General features: G+C 49.0%; 1 protein-coding gene across 1 annotated transcript in view; it reads left to right on the top strand.

The window, feature by feature from the left end:
- The window catches only part of LOC142072426 (uncharacterized), a 65599-nt gene extending 61925 nt beyond the window's left edge, over nucleotides 1-3674 (top strand). The window contains exon 3 of the mRNA XM_075129074.1: nucleotides 892-3674. Coding sequence (XP_074985175.1) covers nucleotides 892-2036 — 1145 coding nt within the window. The 3' untranslated portion in view covers nucleotides 2037-3674. The remainder of the gene's footprint in view (nucleotides 1-891) is intronic.
- Nucleotides 3675-18400: the final 14726 nt, after the last annotated feature.

The following is an 18400-nucleotide window of genomic DNA, read 5'->3' as shown; positions in this document are numbered from 1 at the left end:
AAGGTCTCGGGGCAGGGAGAGAGGCAGCAGCAGCAGCAGTGGCAGGAAATCGCTGCCTGAAGAAGTGGCTGCAGCGACGAGGGGATCCGAGCCCAACCTGCAGTTGGGACCGGAGAGACCCCGCCCCAGCTCCGGGGCAGCCCAGGTGTGTGTAAGTGTGTGTGTGTGTGAAATGGAGCCCTGCAGTGGTCCCCCAGCCCCGCCAGCTCTGGGGTAGCCCCGGGGTGGGAGTTTTGGGGTGGCTCTTTGAAGGGCTTAATGGTAATTTATCAAAGCAGGACTCCCCCTGTTTCCTCCCCTGCAGGCAGGATTCCTGGTCCCTGACCCTGGGATCTCTGGGATGAAGCGTGGGGATCAGCCGTGTGTCCGGGATCTCCAGGGCGCCGAGGAAAGGGAGACCCTGACGGTCATTTCCACGGGTGACAAAGGAGTGAGGCTGCCTTGGGAACCCTCCATGAATTAGTAGCCAGGACCCTGGGGTGCCATGCAAGAGCCATAGATGGGGAAGGCCAGAAGGGGCCATTCTGGTAGGCTACTCTGACGTCCTACCAAACCCAGGCCAGAGAACCGCACCCCAAAACCGTAGGGCTGGCATCAGTGATCCACAAAGCTGGGGGAGCCTGGAAGTAGTAAAACTGGCATCAAATTACATAGGTTAGTTTGGCAATTCAGGGGAGTGAAGGGATCCTGGCAAAGCCGCCTGGAGCCCTCTGGGTTCTGTCTGGTTTTCCTCAGTATCATCTCCCACAGGTCCCTGTCCTCCACCCCTCACTCCCAGCTCCCATCTCTGGTAGGAGCCCTCCCCTTCCCCACCCTTTCTCTGAGGGCTTTGAGGAGGGGCCGGTTCTGCTGGGGAAGAGCCTCGTCTGGATACTCTCTATTTCCCAGCAGGTGCAGGAGCGGAGGAGAATCTGCAGCAGGAAGGGTGTGTGGGAGCGAACCCACACGGGATGCCGCAGAGCCCCGAGCGGAGAGATGCTGGCAGGCCAGGATGGCATCAGGGAGACCCCCTAGAGGAGAGACCTGATGAGTGTGAAGCTTATGGGATCCCTGAAAACATCATTATTCTGGAAACCACCTACAGGGGAGAGAGACCCTATAAATGCCTTGTCTGTGGGAAATCCTTCAGCCAGAGCTCCCACCTTGTCCAACATCAACGGATCCACACGGGGGAGCGACCCTACAACTGCCCCGACTGTGGGAAGAGCTTTAGTCAGAGCTCCCACCTCGCCCAGCACCAGCGCATCCACACCGGGGAGAGGCCCTACCCATGCGTTGAATGCGGGAAGAGCTTCAACCGTAGCCACACGCTGGCCAAGCACGTCCGCACCCACATGGGCTCGCAGCCCTACATCTGCCCTGAGTGCGGGAAGAGCTTCAGCCTCAGCTCCCTCCCTCAGCACCTGCGATCCCACCTGCCGGGGAAGCTGTACACCTGCTCCGATTGTGGGAAGGACTTCAGCAGCAGCTCCAACCTGGCCCAGCACCAGCGCACCCACACGGGCGAGCGGCCCTACAAATGCTCGGACTGCGGGAAAGGCTTCAGCCAGAGCTCCAACCTGGTGAAGCACCAGCGCACCCACACGGGGGAGAAGCCTTACAAATGCACCGAGTGTGGGAAGTGCTTCACCCAGAGCTCCACCCTCATCCAGCACAGGCGGATCCACCGGGGCGAGCGCCCCTACAAGTGTCCCGAGTGCGGGAAGAGCTTTGGCCTCAACTCGTCGCTGGGGAAGCACCTGCGCATCCACACCGGGGAGAGGCCCTACGAGTGCATGGAGTGCGGGAAGAGCTTCAACCTGAGTGCCAACCTCATCCAGCACCAGAGGATCCATCGTGGGGAGCGGCCCTACAAATGCCCCGAGTGTGGGAAGTGCTTCAATCTGAAGTCCACCCTGGTCAAACACCTGCGCACCCACACAGGAGAGAGACCCTATAAATGCACCCAGTGCGGGAGGAGTTTCATCGACAGCTCAAAGCTCAGCAAACATGCCAGGACCCACGTGGCAGAGAAGTCTCCCCAGGAGGTGCAGTAAGATCCTGCGTAGCAGGAGGTGCAGTAAGATCCTGCGTAGCAGGATCTGCAAAGGGGCTCTGTCTTGGCCCTGGTGCGACTGCTGCTGGAATAGTGGTACTGATTCTGGTGCCCACAGTTCAAGGGAGATATTGATAAATTGGAGAGGAGTCAGAGAAGAAGGATTATGAGGGGTCACTAGAATGATGAAAGGATTGGAAAACCTGCCTTATAACGATAGATTAAGCTCCTTGACTCTATTTAGCTTAACAAGGAGCTCGTTAAGAGGTGACTTGGTTACAGTTGAGAAGTATCTCCATGGGGAACAAATCACTCTTCAGTCGAGCAGCAAAAGGTTTGACTCGATCCAATGGCTGGAAGTTGAAGCTAGACAAATTCCGATTAGAAACAAGGCACAATTTTTCAACACTGAGGGTAATTAGCCATTGGAACAATTTGCCAAGTGTCATGGTGGATTCTCTATCACCAGCACATTTAAAATCATGATTGGATGTTTTTCTAAAAAATCTGATCCAGTTCAAACAGGGATTAATTCAGGGATGTTCTCTGGCCTATGAGACACAGGTGGTCAGAGTAGATGATCACAATGGTCCCTTCTGGCCTTGGGATCTAGGACTCTGTAATGGACAACTTTTCCCACGGTGAGGCCAGAAATTAGATGCCACAAATGAATCTATGGCTCTTGAGTTGCCCTGTGTAGAACCATAGATTTCAAGGCCAGAAGAGGCCATTAGATCATTCTAGTCTGACTTCCTGTATAACACAGACCAGAAAAACCTCACCCAGTGTTTCCTGCATCCAGCCAAGAGGCCCATGGTTCCACTTGAATGAGGCCAAGATTTTTCAAAAGCCACTAGTCATTTAAAAAAAAAATATTTTTTTGGAACTTCTTTTTGGTTGATCACCTTGAGACCCCTTTTATAGGGGGCTGGTTTTCAAAAGGTGCTGAGTGCCCGCCCTCTGAAAACCAGCCCCTTTAATATGTTTCCAAGAAACTTAGAACTGGAAGGGCCTTCCTGGGTCACTGAGTCAACTCTGTGCTGTTGCATGCCATAATGGAATCCTACTCGGAGACTTACCCAGATCCATCTTCAAACCAGTTAGGGTGTTTGCTCCTAGTGGGAGGCTGTTCCACAACCTCCCTCCTCTGATGGTCAGGAACCTTCTCATTTCCAGCCTATGTTGATTCCTGGCCAGTGTGTCCCCATCTGTTCTTGTGCCAACGTTGTCCTTTAGCTTCAATAGCTCTTCTCCCTCCCTGGTGTTTTCCGCATGGTATATTTAGAGAGAGCAGTCAGATCCCCTCTCAGCCTGCATTTTAGGTAGGCTTGGAAGGATTAGATGTTTATTGGTAAATGTCAGTTTCACCACACACACAAACCATCAACAGAATATTTCTATCAATATTAATTGAAATTTACAAATAGGCAAAGTAAGGAAAATGCTGCTTGAGAACTTATTAGAGTCAAAATCCAGTGATTTAGATTATTGAATTGGGCTTTTTACAAATGGACCGACGAATGAACAGTAAAACCAGGTATGATCTGTTGATTTAAGGATATTTACTTTGTATATTGTGATGTGATGTTGACGATTTGTGTTTGAATGGTGTATAAAACTTTTAACTTTTTGAATCTCAGTGGCTTTTGTCATTAAATAATTGTCTGACACCCCCCAATATTTTCCATACAACTGTGAAAATTTAAATAGATAATCTCAAATAATGCTTAAAAATAGGGCTGTCAAGCGATTAAATAAATTAATTGTGATTAATTGCACGATTAAAAAAATTTATCGTGCTGTTAAACAATAATAGAATCCTATTTATATAAATATTTGTGGATGTTTTCCACATTTTCAAATATATTGATTTCAATTACAACACAGAATACAAAGTGTACAGTGCTCACTTTATATTTATTTTTTATTACAAATAGTTGCACTGTAAAACTAAAAGAAATAGTATTTTTCAATTCGCTTAATACAAGTACTGTAGTGCAATCTCTTTATCATGAAATTTGAGCTTAAAAATGTAGAATTATGTACAAAAAAACCTGCAAAAACAAAACAATGTAAAACTTTAGAGCCTACAAATCCACTCAGTCCTACTTCTTGTTCAGCCAATCGCTTATACAAACACGTTCGTTTACATTTGTAGGAGATAATGCTGCCTGCTTCTTGTTTACAGTGTCACCTGAAAGTGAGAACAGGCACTGTTGTAGCCGGTATTGCAAGACATTGACGTGCCAGATGCACTAAAGATTCATATGTCTCTTCATGCTTCAATCACCATTCCAGAGGAAATGTGTCCATGCTGATGACGGGTTTTGCTTGGTAATGATCCAAAGCAATGCAGAGTACTGCATGTTCATTTTCATCATCTGAGGCAGATGCCACCAACAGAAGATTGATTTTCTTTTTTGTTGGTTCGGGTTCTATAGTTTCCTTATGGGAGTGTTGCTCTTTTAAGACTTCTGAAAGAATGCGCCACACCCTGTCCCAATCAGATTTTGGAAGGCACTTCAGATTCTTAAATCTTGGGTTGAGTGCTGTAGTTTTCTTTAGAAATCTCCCATTGGTACCTTCTTTGTGTTTTGTCAAATCTGCAGTGAAAGTGTTCTTAAAGTGCTGGGTCATCAATCAAGACTGCTATAACATGAAATATATGGCAGAATGCGAGTAAAACACAGAGCAGGAGACATACAATTCTCCCCCAAGGAGTTCAGTCACAAATTTAATTCATGCATTATTTTTTTAACAAGCGTCCTCAGCATGGAAGCTTGTCCTCCGGAACGGTGGCTAAAGCACGAAGGGGCATATGGATGTTTAGCATATCTGGCACATAAATACCTTGTAATGCTGGCTACAAATGTGCCATGCAAACGTCTGTTCTCACTTTCAGGTGACATTGTAAATAAGCATTATCTCCTGTAAATGTAAACAAACTTGTTTCTCTAAGCGATTGGCTGAACAAGAAGTAGGACTGAGTGGACCTGTAGGCTTTAAAGTTTACATTGTTTTGTTTTTGGGTGGAGTTATGTAATAAAAAAACTACCTTTGTAAGCTTTCATGAGAAAGAGATTGTATGACAGTACTTGTATGAGGTGAATTGAAAAATACTATTTCTTTTGTTTATCATTTTTACAGTGCAAATATTTGTAATAAATAATATAAAGTGAGCAGTGTACACTTTGTATTCTGTGTTGTAATTGAAATCAATATATATGGAAATGTAGAAAAACATCCAACAGTTTTAATAAATTTCAGTTGGTATTCTGTTGCTTAACAGTGCGATTAAAACTGCGATTAATTTTTTAAATCATGATTAATTATTGATATTATCCAGCAAAATTATTTAAAAAAAACCCAAACTAATTCTGAAAAGCCTAGTTTTCGGCTAACTAAGTGAAGCTCTTTCCATGTCCTCTTGTAAACTAGGTACTCCATTCCTCTTATTAGATGTTTGGCTGCGTGTGTGTGTGTTCTGCCTATGTACTGCCCCAGCTCTGCGCAGACAGCCGGCACAGCAGACCTCAAGCAAACTGCCCAATGACCACAAGATCCATTAAGGTACAAAGGCACCAGGCCAGGTTTATTGTTGACAAAGCACGGCAATAGCACCTGGCAAACTTTATGAGGATAGGTTTCAGAGTAACAGCCGTGTTAGTCTGTATTCGCAAAAAGAAAAGGAGTACTTGTGGCACCTTAGAGACTAACCAATTTATTTGAGCATGAGCTTTCGTGAGCTACAGCTCACTTCATCGGATGCATACTGTGGAAACTGCAGAAGACATTATATAGTGTATATAGTGTATATATATATAGTGTCTTCTGCAGTTTCCACAGTATGCATCCGATGAAGTGAGCTGTAGCTCACGAAAGCTCATGCTCAAATAAATTGGTTAGTCTCTAAGGTGCCACAAGTACTCCTTTTCTTTCTATGAGGATAGTAAGACACGTATGCCCGTGACAATGGATGCAGCTCTCATACAAGGGCTTATATCTCAGGCTCTCTTCCTACTACACCTCTGATCATCCTAGCTGCCTTCTCTAAACCTGTTCCAGTTTGAATTAATCTTTTTGGACCATGTGACCAGAATTGGACATAGTATTCCAGATGAGGTTTTACTAGTGCCTTGGTTTCTTTCCCAAATCATTAATCCCCTTTGAAAATCTTGACCACGGTATCTTTGAGAGAAGCCAGCCAGTCCAGTCTGGCTTGGAAAGTCCACCCCACCCTTTCAGGGAATTGTTCTGATGTGGTGTAATTTTACCAATGGGCAATAAAGAACCAGGGATCACAGATTTAAGGAGAGGCAAAAGGAGAGAAATCTAGTTATGATCCTGTGTCATGTGAAACTTCATGAGCAGGGAGCTGAGAATTTCCATTGTTCTTGAAGCAAGGTTGGCAAAGGGCCCCAGACTGGGATTCAAACCCTTGGATCCTAGCACCACCCCCTTTTTTTTACATGCCCCACTCAGTCCCTGCTGAGCTGGCTCCTTTCATCTCCCCTTGTAAACTGGTCCCTGCAGACCTCTGATCATGTCTGTTGCTCTGCCCTTGGCTCCCTGCAATCTGTCTCTATCTCTCCAGGATTGTGGGGCCCAAAGATAAGCCCAGAAGGGGTCTCCCCAGGATTATATAGACAGGGACTATCCCCTCTGTTCTCAGGTCTGGGAATGGGACATGCAGCCTTTCCCCTCTAGGGGCTCCGAGCAGCCTCAGGGCCGGGGAGTGGGTGGCTCGGAGGGTGAGGTGGTTGGGGGGAATGGGATATGGGACCTTCCCCTCTAGGGGGCACTGGCTCTGATCCAGCCCCAGGCCAGGGGACTGGCTCGCTCAGGGGGGCAGGGAATGGGATACAGGCCAGGACCTTAGTGTGTGAATCTCGTTTGCTGTGTTCATTAGGCCTAGTGTGAAACAAGTTGGGTCTCAGCCCAGATAGGAACAGACAGGTGTGCGCTTGACCACAGTCCCCACAAAACAGTGGGCTCAGTGACAGCAGGGGCCACGAATCCCTGAGACATTTCTGCCTCCTCAGCTCCCCCCAGGGTTTGTGACTGAGGTATTTACCTCACGCCTGTGACCCTCTGTCCACCTCAGGCCCCAGAGACACCAAACCACAACATGCCCAACTGCCATGGAACCTCCAGAGACCAACATTCCCCCCCACCCCACTGCCACAGAACCTCCAGACCCCAGCACCCCCCACCCCACTGCCACAGAACCTCCAGACCCCAGCACCCCCCACCCAACTGCCACAGAACCTCCAGATCCCAACACCTCCCCCGACTGCCACAGAACCTCCAGATCCCAATATCCCCCACCCCACTGCCACAGAACCTCCAGACCCCAGCACCTCCCACCCAACTGCCACAGAACCTCCAGACCCCAGCACCCCCCCTGACTGCCACAGAACCTCCAGACCCCAACATTCCACCCAACTGCCACAGAACCTCCAGACCCCAACATTTCACCCAACTGACATGGAATCTTCAGATCCCAGCATTCCAGCCAAGTGCCATGGAACCCTCAGTCCCCAATAGTCCATCATAGATGGGCTGTGTAGCAAGGTAGCTGAAGTCCTGTTCCAGTCCAGGTGCACCGTCCTTTGGTGTAATGAGAAGGGTGGAGCTGGGCTAGGAGCTATAAAAATGAGAGCCCAAAAGCAAGCGACAATCCGGAGAGGGAGGTAGAGTCATGAATGCAGAGCTCAGGAGCAGAGCAGAGCACGGCTGGGCTGGGCTGGGCTGGGCTGGGCTGGGAGCCTCAGGGAGGGGATGTCTGGAAGGAGGGAGAAGTGAGAGGTCCCTGGTGAGCAGGCGAGCCAAATCAGGCTGGAGAAAGCAGAGGGCCTTCAGGGGAGTCACCTACAAACTCCCCCAGGCCAGAGATCCGTGGCCAGAGAGGGCTGAAGGCTGAGAGCAGCAGCAGGAGGCTCAGGACAGCTGAAGCCAGAGGGGCAGAGAGGGCTGAACTCTGGGGAAGGATGGAGGGTTGAGCCCACTGATATCTCCAGCTGGAACCAGACCTGGGAATGAAACAAGGTGGAGAAGCACCCCAGCTAGAAGGGTGCTGGAGCCGTACTGCAGAGCCGTGGTTTTGTTCATAGATCCCTAGACTCCAAGGCCAGAAGAGATCATTGTGATCATCCAGCCTGACCTCCTGTGTAACACAGGCCTGAGAACTTCCTTGAAATAATTCCTAGAGCAGAGCTTTTAGAAAAGCGTCCAATTCTGATTTTAAAACGGTCAGTGATAAAGAATCCAGTATGACCCTTGTTAAGTTGGTCTACCAGGTAATTACTCACATCTCCTTGTTAAAAATGTCTGTCTTATTTCCAGTCTGAATTTGTCTAGATTCAGCTTCCAGCCATTGGATCATGTTAAACCTTTGTCTGCTAGATTGAGGAGCCCATTATAGCAGATCAAGTCACCCCTCAACCTTCTCTTTGTTAAACTGAATAGATTGAGCTCCTTGAGTATCATTTCAATCGTTCTTGTGTCTTTTTTCTGTTCGCTCTGCAATTGATCAACATCCTTCTTGAATTTTGGCGACCAGAATTAGACACAGGATACCAGCAGAGGTCGCAGCGGTGCCAAATATAGGGGTAAAATAACCGCTCTACCCCTACTTGAGGTTTTCCTGTTTATACAGTGATGAATTGGCACAGGTTCCACCCCCGAGCCATGGCCCATGGTCTGATAAGAATCCAGAAGCTATGTGTGATGAGCAGGAACCCTCCAGATGTTCAGCCCATGCAACACTCTCCAGCTGCTCCAGATGTTCTGCAGGTGACATCATTCCTCAGCCCTCTCCAGATGTTCTGAACTTGTAATAATATCTCTTCCTCTCCCCCAGACCCTTCAGATGTTCAGAACATGTGGCATTACCCCTGAGCCACCCTCTCTTCCCCCTTCTCTGGCCATTTTTGGGAATCTTTTCCTTTGCTTTTAACAAAAGCCTGATGTTGAATTATTTTCGGAAGGCTCTGTACAGAGAACACTCCCTGATTTTAGCCCCTGGCCCCGTTCTCTGCTGGGGGCAAGATGGGGAAATGTTCCTGGAGACCCTTTGGGGGTGAGGGGTGTCAGGAGGCAGCAGCCTGGATGGCTCACAGAACAATATGAAGCCACTTGTCCATTTTTAACCCTGCAAAAGGGGACAAGTTCTGGAGCTCTCTAGCTCAACCCTCCACCTTCTCTTGTATCAGGAGAGCTCCGTCTGGCCAGGATGGCTGCTGAGGGTCCCCCGTAAACGTTCTCTTCTGAAATACTGTCCCAGTATTGCCTGCAAGATGGGAATCGGCAGAAACAGAAGCCCACAACCTCCTTGCCCCAAGATTGAAACAGTAAAGGACCAATAGTCATGCTGCAACCACCAGGGAAAATCAACTGCAGGGACTTCCCTGTGCTGCCTGGGAGCTGTCTGGGGAGGGGAGGGGAGGGCAGGGGGGAGAAGAACCCTGCTGGGCTCAGTTGCACAGACCCCCTCCTTCACTCCATGGTGCAGCAGAGTTAGGAGAGATCAGATCAGATATATCCAACATAGGCTCCTGCACCAGTGGCATGTTGGCCAGGAGTGGGGTGGTGGAATGTAGCCCCTCCCTGGGGACATGGTATTATGTTCTGTAGATCTTGTTGTTTAAAGGCAGGTCTCTCGGAGGCAGCATCCCTTGAGACACACTTCTCCCGCCGGGAGGTGGAAGACACTTATTGCTAGGGCCCTACCAAATCCACAGTCCATTTTCATCAATTTTGTGGCCAGAGGGTTTTAAAATTGGGCAGTTTCACGTTTTCAGATGTTTACATCTGACATTTCACAGTGCTGTAACCGTGGCAGTCCCAACCCAAAAGGTACCCTGAAATGGGTGTGATCTCCCTCTCTGCCCCCAGCAGCCGTACAGGTGAAGAGGAAGTCCTGTCCCTTCCCAGCCCAGCTGGGACTCACAGCTCAGAGCTCCCGGCTGGGGCACTCCCAGAAGTATGGGGAAGATCTCATGGAAGGAGGGTCTCAGCCATGCTGGCGGAGGGCTTTGGGGGCAGCAGTACCTTGTTAGCCAAGAGGGGATCTTGTTAGTGCGCTGAAGCTCTGGACCAGGTTAGGATTTTAGGGCACTTGTCACCCATTGTGTCCTGTAGTCCTGTTTGCTGCCTGTGACTCTCTGCCCTTCGTTACACTTAGAGCAGCTGCCTCTAGAAATGACTCTAGGTGCTGTGTGTCGTGTGGAGCTGTGCACAGGGTGTAACCGGTGCGCTGGGGTGTACTGTTGCTGTGGGAACAGCAGGCTTTGTCAGGGGTGATGGAAGCTCGCTAAAAGTTTGTGTGTCAGGGGCACCGTTGCTTGAACCGTTAGCCCACTCCCCACGCGGCCTGTTCCCCTGAGGCCCCACCTCTGGGCTGCCTCTTTCCCTGAGGCCCTGCTCCTGAGCCACCTCTTCTCACAAAGACCCCGCCCCCCGCTTGCTCCTCTCCACCCCCCCACCACTGGCCTTTATGGTTGTAAAAAGTGATGGGGCCAAGGCCCTCTAGTCCCCCCTCTTCCAGGACCCCTGGAGCTGGTGATGCTGTGAGTGTCCAGAGGACCAGGTCTGGGCACTGCCAGGGGGTGCTCAGAGGACTGTTCCTCTCTAAGCTGCAGAGAGACAGCAGAGCCTGCGTGGGCGGAGAGGGGAACCCATGTGTTGCCTGTAGATAGGAGTCGGGGAGCTGGCCCCCAACTGGCACAGCCATGGCTGCTTCACGCTAAGGGCGGGTGCCTCATAACCCTGGATCTTCCCAGGGAGTGTCACACATCGGGAGTGGGACAGTGACTTCACAGGCAGAGGTGGATTGAGATCTATTCAGCTGTGTGTGTCATAGACCCTCTACCATGCTCACAATAAGATTTCCCCTCCAACTTGTGAGGCTGGGGCTGGTGATTTGGCATGAGGAAGGGACGGGATCTCCTCCTGCTGATGAGATCCACAGCAGCCCTTCCTTTCCGCCAGAGCACTGAGCTGACACACAGAGAAGAGGGTCTGGGACAGAGCCAGGAGTCAAACCCAAATCTCTTGACTCAGGGCCACACCTTAGTCTCCAGACCAGTTGGAGTCCTTTCCTCTAGGGTGGTGCTCAGCCAGTCTGGGGCACTTTGACCTCCCCGCACAGCTCCCTACATTGGGCAGTTCCCAGGATGCTCTGGACAGCTGTGTTTGTTCCAAGGTCTAGTCCCCACCTCGGATCCATTCTCCGGGGACAGAGGGAATGCGGAATCCGTGGAGAAGAATCACGGCCACCATGAAATCGTGGAGAGATCCTCTGCGTCACGTGAAATCCTCACCTCAAGTGAAATCCCACTCACAATCAAAGTCTCCTCTTCTGTATGTTCTGCTGGAGGGCTCCCTGGAGGCCTCAGGGATTTGGGGTGGCAGCCGGGACTGAAGGCTCTCACATGTCACTCAGTCCAGCTCCCAAAATTACCTACATTCCATGTTAGAGGGTCTCACGTCTTGTTGCTTCTGTCGACCAAGCTCATTGCATCCACCAGGGGCTCCAACTGCCCCCCCCCCCGGCTCCCTGTGTGCCCCTCCCATCCTCCTCTATTTCAGGAGTTACCCCATCTCTTCCCTCCTGGCAGGGGCTCTGTGTGTCCCCCATTCCCCACTGACTGACAGAGAAATGCCGTGGAGTTGAGGGTAAGATCTCGCTTTGCTCGGCCAACAGGCTTGGGTTGTGGGACCTCACTTCCCCACCAGGATAAAGCAGCCCAAGGAGGAGGCGACAGAGTCATTTGTAAATGGCGTTAAAGCTTCCTACTTCATTAGTTATTTCTATTACAGCCACACCCACAGGCCCACCCCAGATCAGGGTCCCATTGTGCCAGGCGCAGCACACACCCAGAGCAAGGACAGTCCCTATCCCAAAGGGCTTACTAGGGAAAATAGAAATGGCAGGAGGGTAAACTGAGGCACAGAGAGGGGAAGGGACTTGCCCAAGGACACAAAGCCAGTCAATAGCTGAGGCAGGAATACAACCCAGGACTGCTGACTTTGAGGACCACGTGGACTCTTAGGCCACATCTACACTATCCGCTGGATCGGTGGGTAGTGATCGATCTACTGGGGATTGATTTATCGCGTCTAGTGTAGACTAGATAATTTGATACCTGAGCACTCTCCTCATCGACTCTGGAACTCCACCACCACGAGAGGCAGAAGCGGAGTCGATGGGGGGAGCGGCAGTGGTTGACTCGCCACCGTGAGGACGGTGAGGTAAGTCGATCTAAGATACATCGACTTCAGCTACGCTATTCTTGTAGCTGAAGTTGCGTATCTTAAGTCGACCTCCACCCCCAGTGTAGACCTGGCCTTAGTCTTAGTTCATCCTGCCTTGATACGTTTATGTGAATCCTTCGTTTTGTGTCTCTATCACACTCTGCCTCCCACAGCTGGGCAGACAGGGGTGAGGGATTCGTAGAGTTTATAGCCAGAAGGGACCATTCTGACCACCCGGCCTGACCTCCTGCATGACCCCAGCCAACGACCCTCACCGAGTGATTCCTGCAGCCAGCCCAGAACTTCTGGTGGCTCTAGAGTGGAACTTTTACAGAAAGTCGTCCAGTCTTGGTGTAAAGACTCCAAGTGATGGGGAATCCACCATATCCCTCGGTGAGTTGTTCCAGTGGTTAATTCCCCCCACTGCTAGAAATTCACACCTTATTTCCAGTCTGAATTTGTCTCCCTTCAGCTTCCATCCTTTGGATCTTGTTAGACCATCTTCTGCTCGATTTAACAACCTTCTGAGAAATCTCCCCACATGGATACCAGGGTCACGTTACCTCTTAACCTTCTCTTGGAAAAGCAAAATAGATCGAGCTTCTTCGATCTCTCAAGTTAGGGCAATTTAAGGAGCGTTGAATGTAAGACATGGAAGGTAATTATCCCACGCTACTCGCCACCGGTGAAGCCTGAGCTGGAGTGCTGTGTCCAGTTTTAGGCACTACACTTTAAGAAGGATGTGGCCAAACTGCAGAGAGTCCAGAGGAGAGCAACAAAAACGCTAAGACGTTCAGAAAACCAGACTTGTGAGGAAAGGACGGAAGAACAGGGCATGTTTAGTCTTGAGAGGAAGGCTGTGGGGGGACCCGATAACAGTCTTCAAAGATGTTAAGGGCTGTTATAACGAGGACAGTGATCAATTGTTCTCCATGTGCATTGAGGGCAGGACAAGAAGGAACTGGCTTAGTTTGTAGCAGGGGTGTTGTAGGTTAGATATTAGGAAAAACTTTCTACCTCTAAGGCTAGTTTAGCCCTGGGACAGGTCACTGGGGAGGGTGTGGAGTCCCCATGACTGGAGGTTTTTAAGAGCAGGTTGGACAAACCCCTGTCAGGGACGGTCTAGGTTTTCTGGGTCCTGCCTCAGTGCAGGGGGCTGGACTATTTAGTCTCTGGGGTCCCTTGAAGCCTAACATTTCTATGATTTCTGAATGGTGGAGGCCAGACTTGGGCACAGTCTCCAGTCATGGTCTCCCCTAGGCCGTATATAGAGGTGACACCCCTCTCCCTGTTCCAACTCAATACTTTCCTCTTTATAGTTCATCCTGTGACCCTCTTAGCTACAGCCATGCTCTGGGATCTCTTGGTCAGGTGGTTAACCACCGTGACTAAGGCTGCAGACTTGTCATGGCACCTTTGATCCAGTATCACGGTGCAGTGGTGGGAAATGGGGTGTAGAGTCACAGGTGTGAAAATTCAACAATACTTCTTTAAATCCTATAGACATAAATTCCTTGTCCATGCCCTGCCGAGGGGCAGCCTGCAGCAGCAACCTCTGCCCTGGCAGAAAACCCCTAATCCTGGCCTGGTGGAGGGGGTCCCTGAGAAGGGCGGGGGGCCTGGAGAGCAAACCCACCCCACACTCACCACTCAGTGGTGGCTCCTGCCCCTCCAGGTTGCAATGTCCCTCACTCCAATTTGGCTTGGCTGCCTCCCCAGTTGCGCTCAACCTGAGTGGGGCTGCGACCCCGTGAGCCAGGGTACAATGCCCAGAGTGGGAAGCCGGGCCCAATCAATAGTCTACGAGAACTCTTGGATTCCCTGCTGATGCTGATCTCTCACATAGCAGCATCTGTGGGTAACCTTTTCTACCATTTCCGGTAGGCTAGGATGCTCCATCCCATCCTGGTGGACAAAGACCTCTCAGTTATTCACCACCTCTTGGCTGGACTACAGTAATGTGGTGGACCTGGGCATGAAACCAGCGGTGTTTAGAAAACACTCTCTCCAGCTCTTCCCCCTGGGCCTCCCCTCTGCATCAGGTAGGACTGTCTGTCCAATCCCTCTGGCCCCTTGGACTTCCTCTCCACACTGGGCTGGCCACCTCTCTAAAACCTTGCTATGACCCACTGGTTGGGAAACGTTGCTTTATTAAAATCTTGGACACACTCACAAAAATATCTCAGTCACAAATCAAAATCAGGGTATCCTATGAGCTTTTTAGTACCATGACATGCCCACAGCCCTAACCACACTCCCTACGAGCTTTCCAGAGTCACTGCTTTCCAGGGTACAGGCCCCCATCAAGTAAATGTGAAAGATATTCTCATTGTTGCTGGATGTACAGCTTTGCATTTGGTCATGTTAAAACACATCTGTGACTCTGGCAGACAAGCTGCCAGCTCATGCCAAGGCCCCCATGTCTCATTGCACACTGACACATGAACAGCTGGGAACCGGTCTGGCTCACCTGTGCATTAGCATTGATACATTAGGTGTTCGATTTTGAAAAGTCTGTGTCGTGTTTAGACTTTATGAAATTCTTGTGTAAGTTGCTGTAGGCATTGATCTCACTGGAATGTCTGTACCCCACTTTATAAGATTATATTGTGGACACAGACCATGGGAAGCTTTGCCTCATAGGTTTGACAGGCAGCAGCCCCATGGCTCCTGATTGGCTCCCTGTCCCATAAATCCCAAGAGGTGGTCCAGGAAGTGTCCAGGCACTTTGGTGCCTCTTCAGTAGCTGCTACGACCGTTCCTGTTCTATGCCCTGGAACTCCTGGCTTGACCTCGGCTTGATTTGAACTTACCAGGCTAAACCACCACCTCCTCCAGTACGGGTCCGAGGACACAATGAGTATGAGGTGCACGAGATACTCTACTCAGCTCCTTATAGACTGGGAGGGCTCTGGCCTGGAAGAACAATCATGGGAGTCTTCATCCCAAGACCATGCGCCCAACTTTGCACCAGCCTTCCATGATTGGGGGTCCACAGTTTGTGTTGTGGTTTTGGCACAAAATTTCACAAACCTGCCAAACTGAGGCCAGCAGGAGGCAGCCCTAGTTGGGGTGGGGGGAGTAAATGTAAGGCCCCTGTGTGATGGATTGGATCACAGAAACCCCCTTGGGACTGCCATCTGATGCATTGGGATGACTTCTGAGCCTGTTTTCCCTGTGTAGCTTGGGACTTCAGAACCTTGCCAGTTTGAACCAGGCGTGCTAGCCTGTACAAACCCAGACCCAGGTCTGAACAACGTCCCACAAACTGCAGGCTTAACTGAAAACAGCTTAATAAGTGTTCCTGTCTCCAACACTCCGATGCCCAGCTCCCAGTAAGGTCCAAACCCTAAATAATCTGTTTTACCCTGTATAAAGCTTATAGAGGATAAACTAATAAATTGTTCGCCCTCTATAACACTGATAGAGAGATATGCACAGCTGCTCCCCCCCCCCCCGGTATTAATACATACTCTGGGTTAATTAATAAGTAAAAAGTAATTTTATTAAATACAAAAAGTGGGATTTAAGTGGTTCCAAGTAATAACAGACAAAACAAAGTGAATTACCATGCAAAATAAAATAAAACACACAAGTCTAATCCTAATACTGTAAGGCCAGGTCTGCACTCTTGGGGGGAGGGGATCGATCTAAGATACACAATTTCAGCTATGAGAATAGCGTAGCCGAAGTTTACGTATCTTAGATCGACTTAGAATCACTTACTTCACGTCCTCGCGGTGCAGGATTGACGGCGGCTGCTCCCCCGTCGACTCCGCTTCCGCCTCTCGCTGTGGTGGAGTTCCGGAGTCGACGGCAGAGTGATCAGTGATCAATTTATCGTGTCTACACTAGATGCGATAAATCGATCCCCGATAGATTGATCATTACCCACTGATCCGGCGGGTAGTGTAGACATGGCCTAAGAAAGTGATTACAGATGAAATCTCACCTTCAGAGATGTTTCAGTAAGCTTCTTTTACAGACTAGGCTCCTTCTAGTCTGGGTCCAGCAATTACTCACACCCCTGTGGTTACTGTCCTTTGTTCCAGTTTCTTTCAGGTATCCTTTGGGGGTGGAAAGGCTACCTCTTGAGCCAGCTGAAGACAAAATGGAGGGGTCTCCCAGGGGCTTAAATAGACTTTCTCTTATGGGTGGAGACCCCCTTCTCTCTCCTATCCAGAATTCAGCTCCAAGACGGAGTTTTGGAGTCACATGCCCATGCATGACTGAGTTCCTTACCAGCCAGGCCACATTCCTGGGAGAGCTCAGATGTGGATTGGTGTCTCCAAGTTCATTGTTAGCTTAAGTGTTTCTTGATTGGGCACTTACTGAGAATAGTCTTTTTTCTGGAAGCTGACCAACTGCTTCACTGAGGCTACTTAAACAAGTACATAGCCAATATTAATAACTTTTAATACAAAAGTTTTTGATACATGCACACAAATAGGATGAATCCATTCAGTAGATCATAACCTTTGCAGAGATATGTTACGTGGCATATGTAGCACAAAACATATTCCAGTTATGTCATATATACATTCATAAGCATATTTCCATCAAGCATTATGGGGTGCAACGTCACACCCTCCTCCTGAACTTACTGCCAGAGGCTTGGACACTGTCCATGGCAGAGGCATTTATACCTAAAATTTCTCTTTTATGGACAGGGCATCTGCTACCCAATTCTCCTTTCCTTTAATATGCATAATCTCCAAGTCAAATTCCTGTCGGACCAGGCTCAAGCATAGCAGTTTGGAGTTTGTGCCCAGAGTCTGGTGAAGCCATACCAAAGGTGAATGGTCAGTTAGAATTCTGAACCTCCTATAGAAGAGGTAAGGCCTTAGTTGTTTGACGGCCCACACAATGGCATTACACTCCTTCTCTATGACAGAGTAATTCTGTTCGGCAGGGGACAGCTTTTTGCTTAGGAAGGCAATGGGATGCTGTGACGTTATTGACTTGAACTTGGACTGTATAGAACATTGTTGCAACCAAAGTCCTATAGTGGCACCAAATCTTGTATAAAGGGGGTCAAATGAGGTGTCTAAGACAAGGTTATGGTTTGCTGGTTATAATTATGCTGTCTATATGTGTGTATCATTTTTATAGTTAAAGATATGAATATTGGCTGTCATAAATATAAAGGGAAGGGTAAACCCCTTTAAAATCCCTCCTGGCCAGAGGAAAAATCCTCTCACCTGTAAAGGGTTAAGAAGCTAAAGGTAACCTCGCTGGCACCTGACCAAAATGACCAATGAGGAGACAAGATACTTTCAAAAGCTGGGAGGAGGGAGAAAAACAAAGGGTCTGTGTCTGTCTGTATGCTGTTTTTGCCGGAGACAGAACAGGAATGGAGTCTTAGAACTTTTAGTAAGTAATCTAGCTAGGTATGTGTTAGATTATGATTTCTTTAAATGGCTGAGAAAAGAGTTGTGCTGAATAGAATGACTATTCTTGTCTGTGTGTCTTTTTTGTAACTTAAGGTTTTGCCTAGAGGGATTCTCTATGTTTTGAATCTAATTACCCTGTAAGGTATCTACCATCCTGATTTTACAGAGGTGATTCTTTTCTTTTTACTTCTATTAAAAGTCTTCTTGTAAGAAAACTGAATGCTTTTTCATTGTTCTAAGATCCAAGGGTTTGGGTCTGAGGTCATCTATGCAAATTGGTGAGGATTTTTACCAAACCTTCCCCAGGAAGTGGGGTGCAAGTGTTGGGAGGATTTTGGGGGGAAAGATGTGTCCAAACTACGTTTCCCAGTAAACCCAGATAAAGTTTGGTGGTGGCAGTGGAAATCCAAGGGCAAAGGGTAAAATTAATTTGTACCTTGGGGAAGTTTTAACCTAAGCTGGCAAAAGTAAGCTTAGGAGGTTTTCATGCAGGTCCCCACATCTGTACTCTAGAGTTCAGAGTGGGGAAGGAACCTTGACATTGGCTCTACACTGTCTGTATTTCAAACTTGTGCTATGCTTCTGGGGAACACTCCAGACAAGTTGGTGTCAGCTCTGCCTAGCCTGCTTGATGGCCCATTCAGGACTATCAGCGATACAACTGACCCATTGAGAGAAGACAGACATCTTGTGACTCAGCAAGGTGTGCAGGGAC

This window comes from Caretta caretta, chromosome 6 (genome assembly GCF_965140235.1).
Source record: "Caretta caretta isolate rCarCar2 chromosome 6, rCarCar1.hap1, whole genome shotgun sequence".
NCBI lineage: Eukaryota > Metazoa > Chordata > Testudines > Cheloniidae > Caretta > Caretta caretta.
Note: the sequence above shows the minus strand (reverse complement) of the source record. Positions and strands in the feature narration are given on the sequence as shown.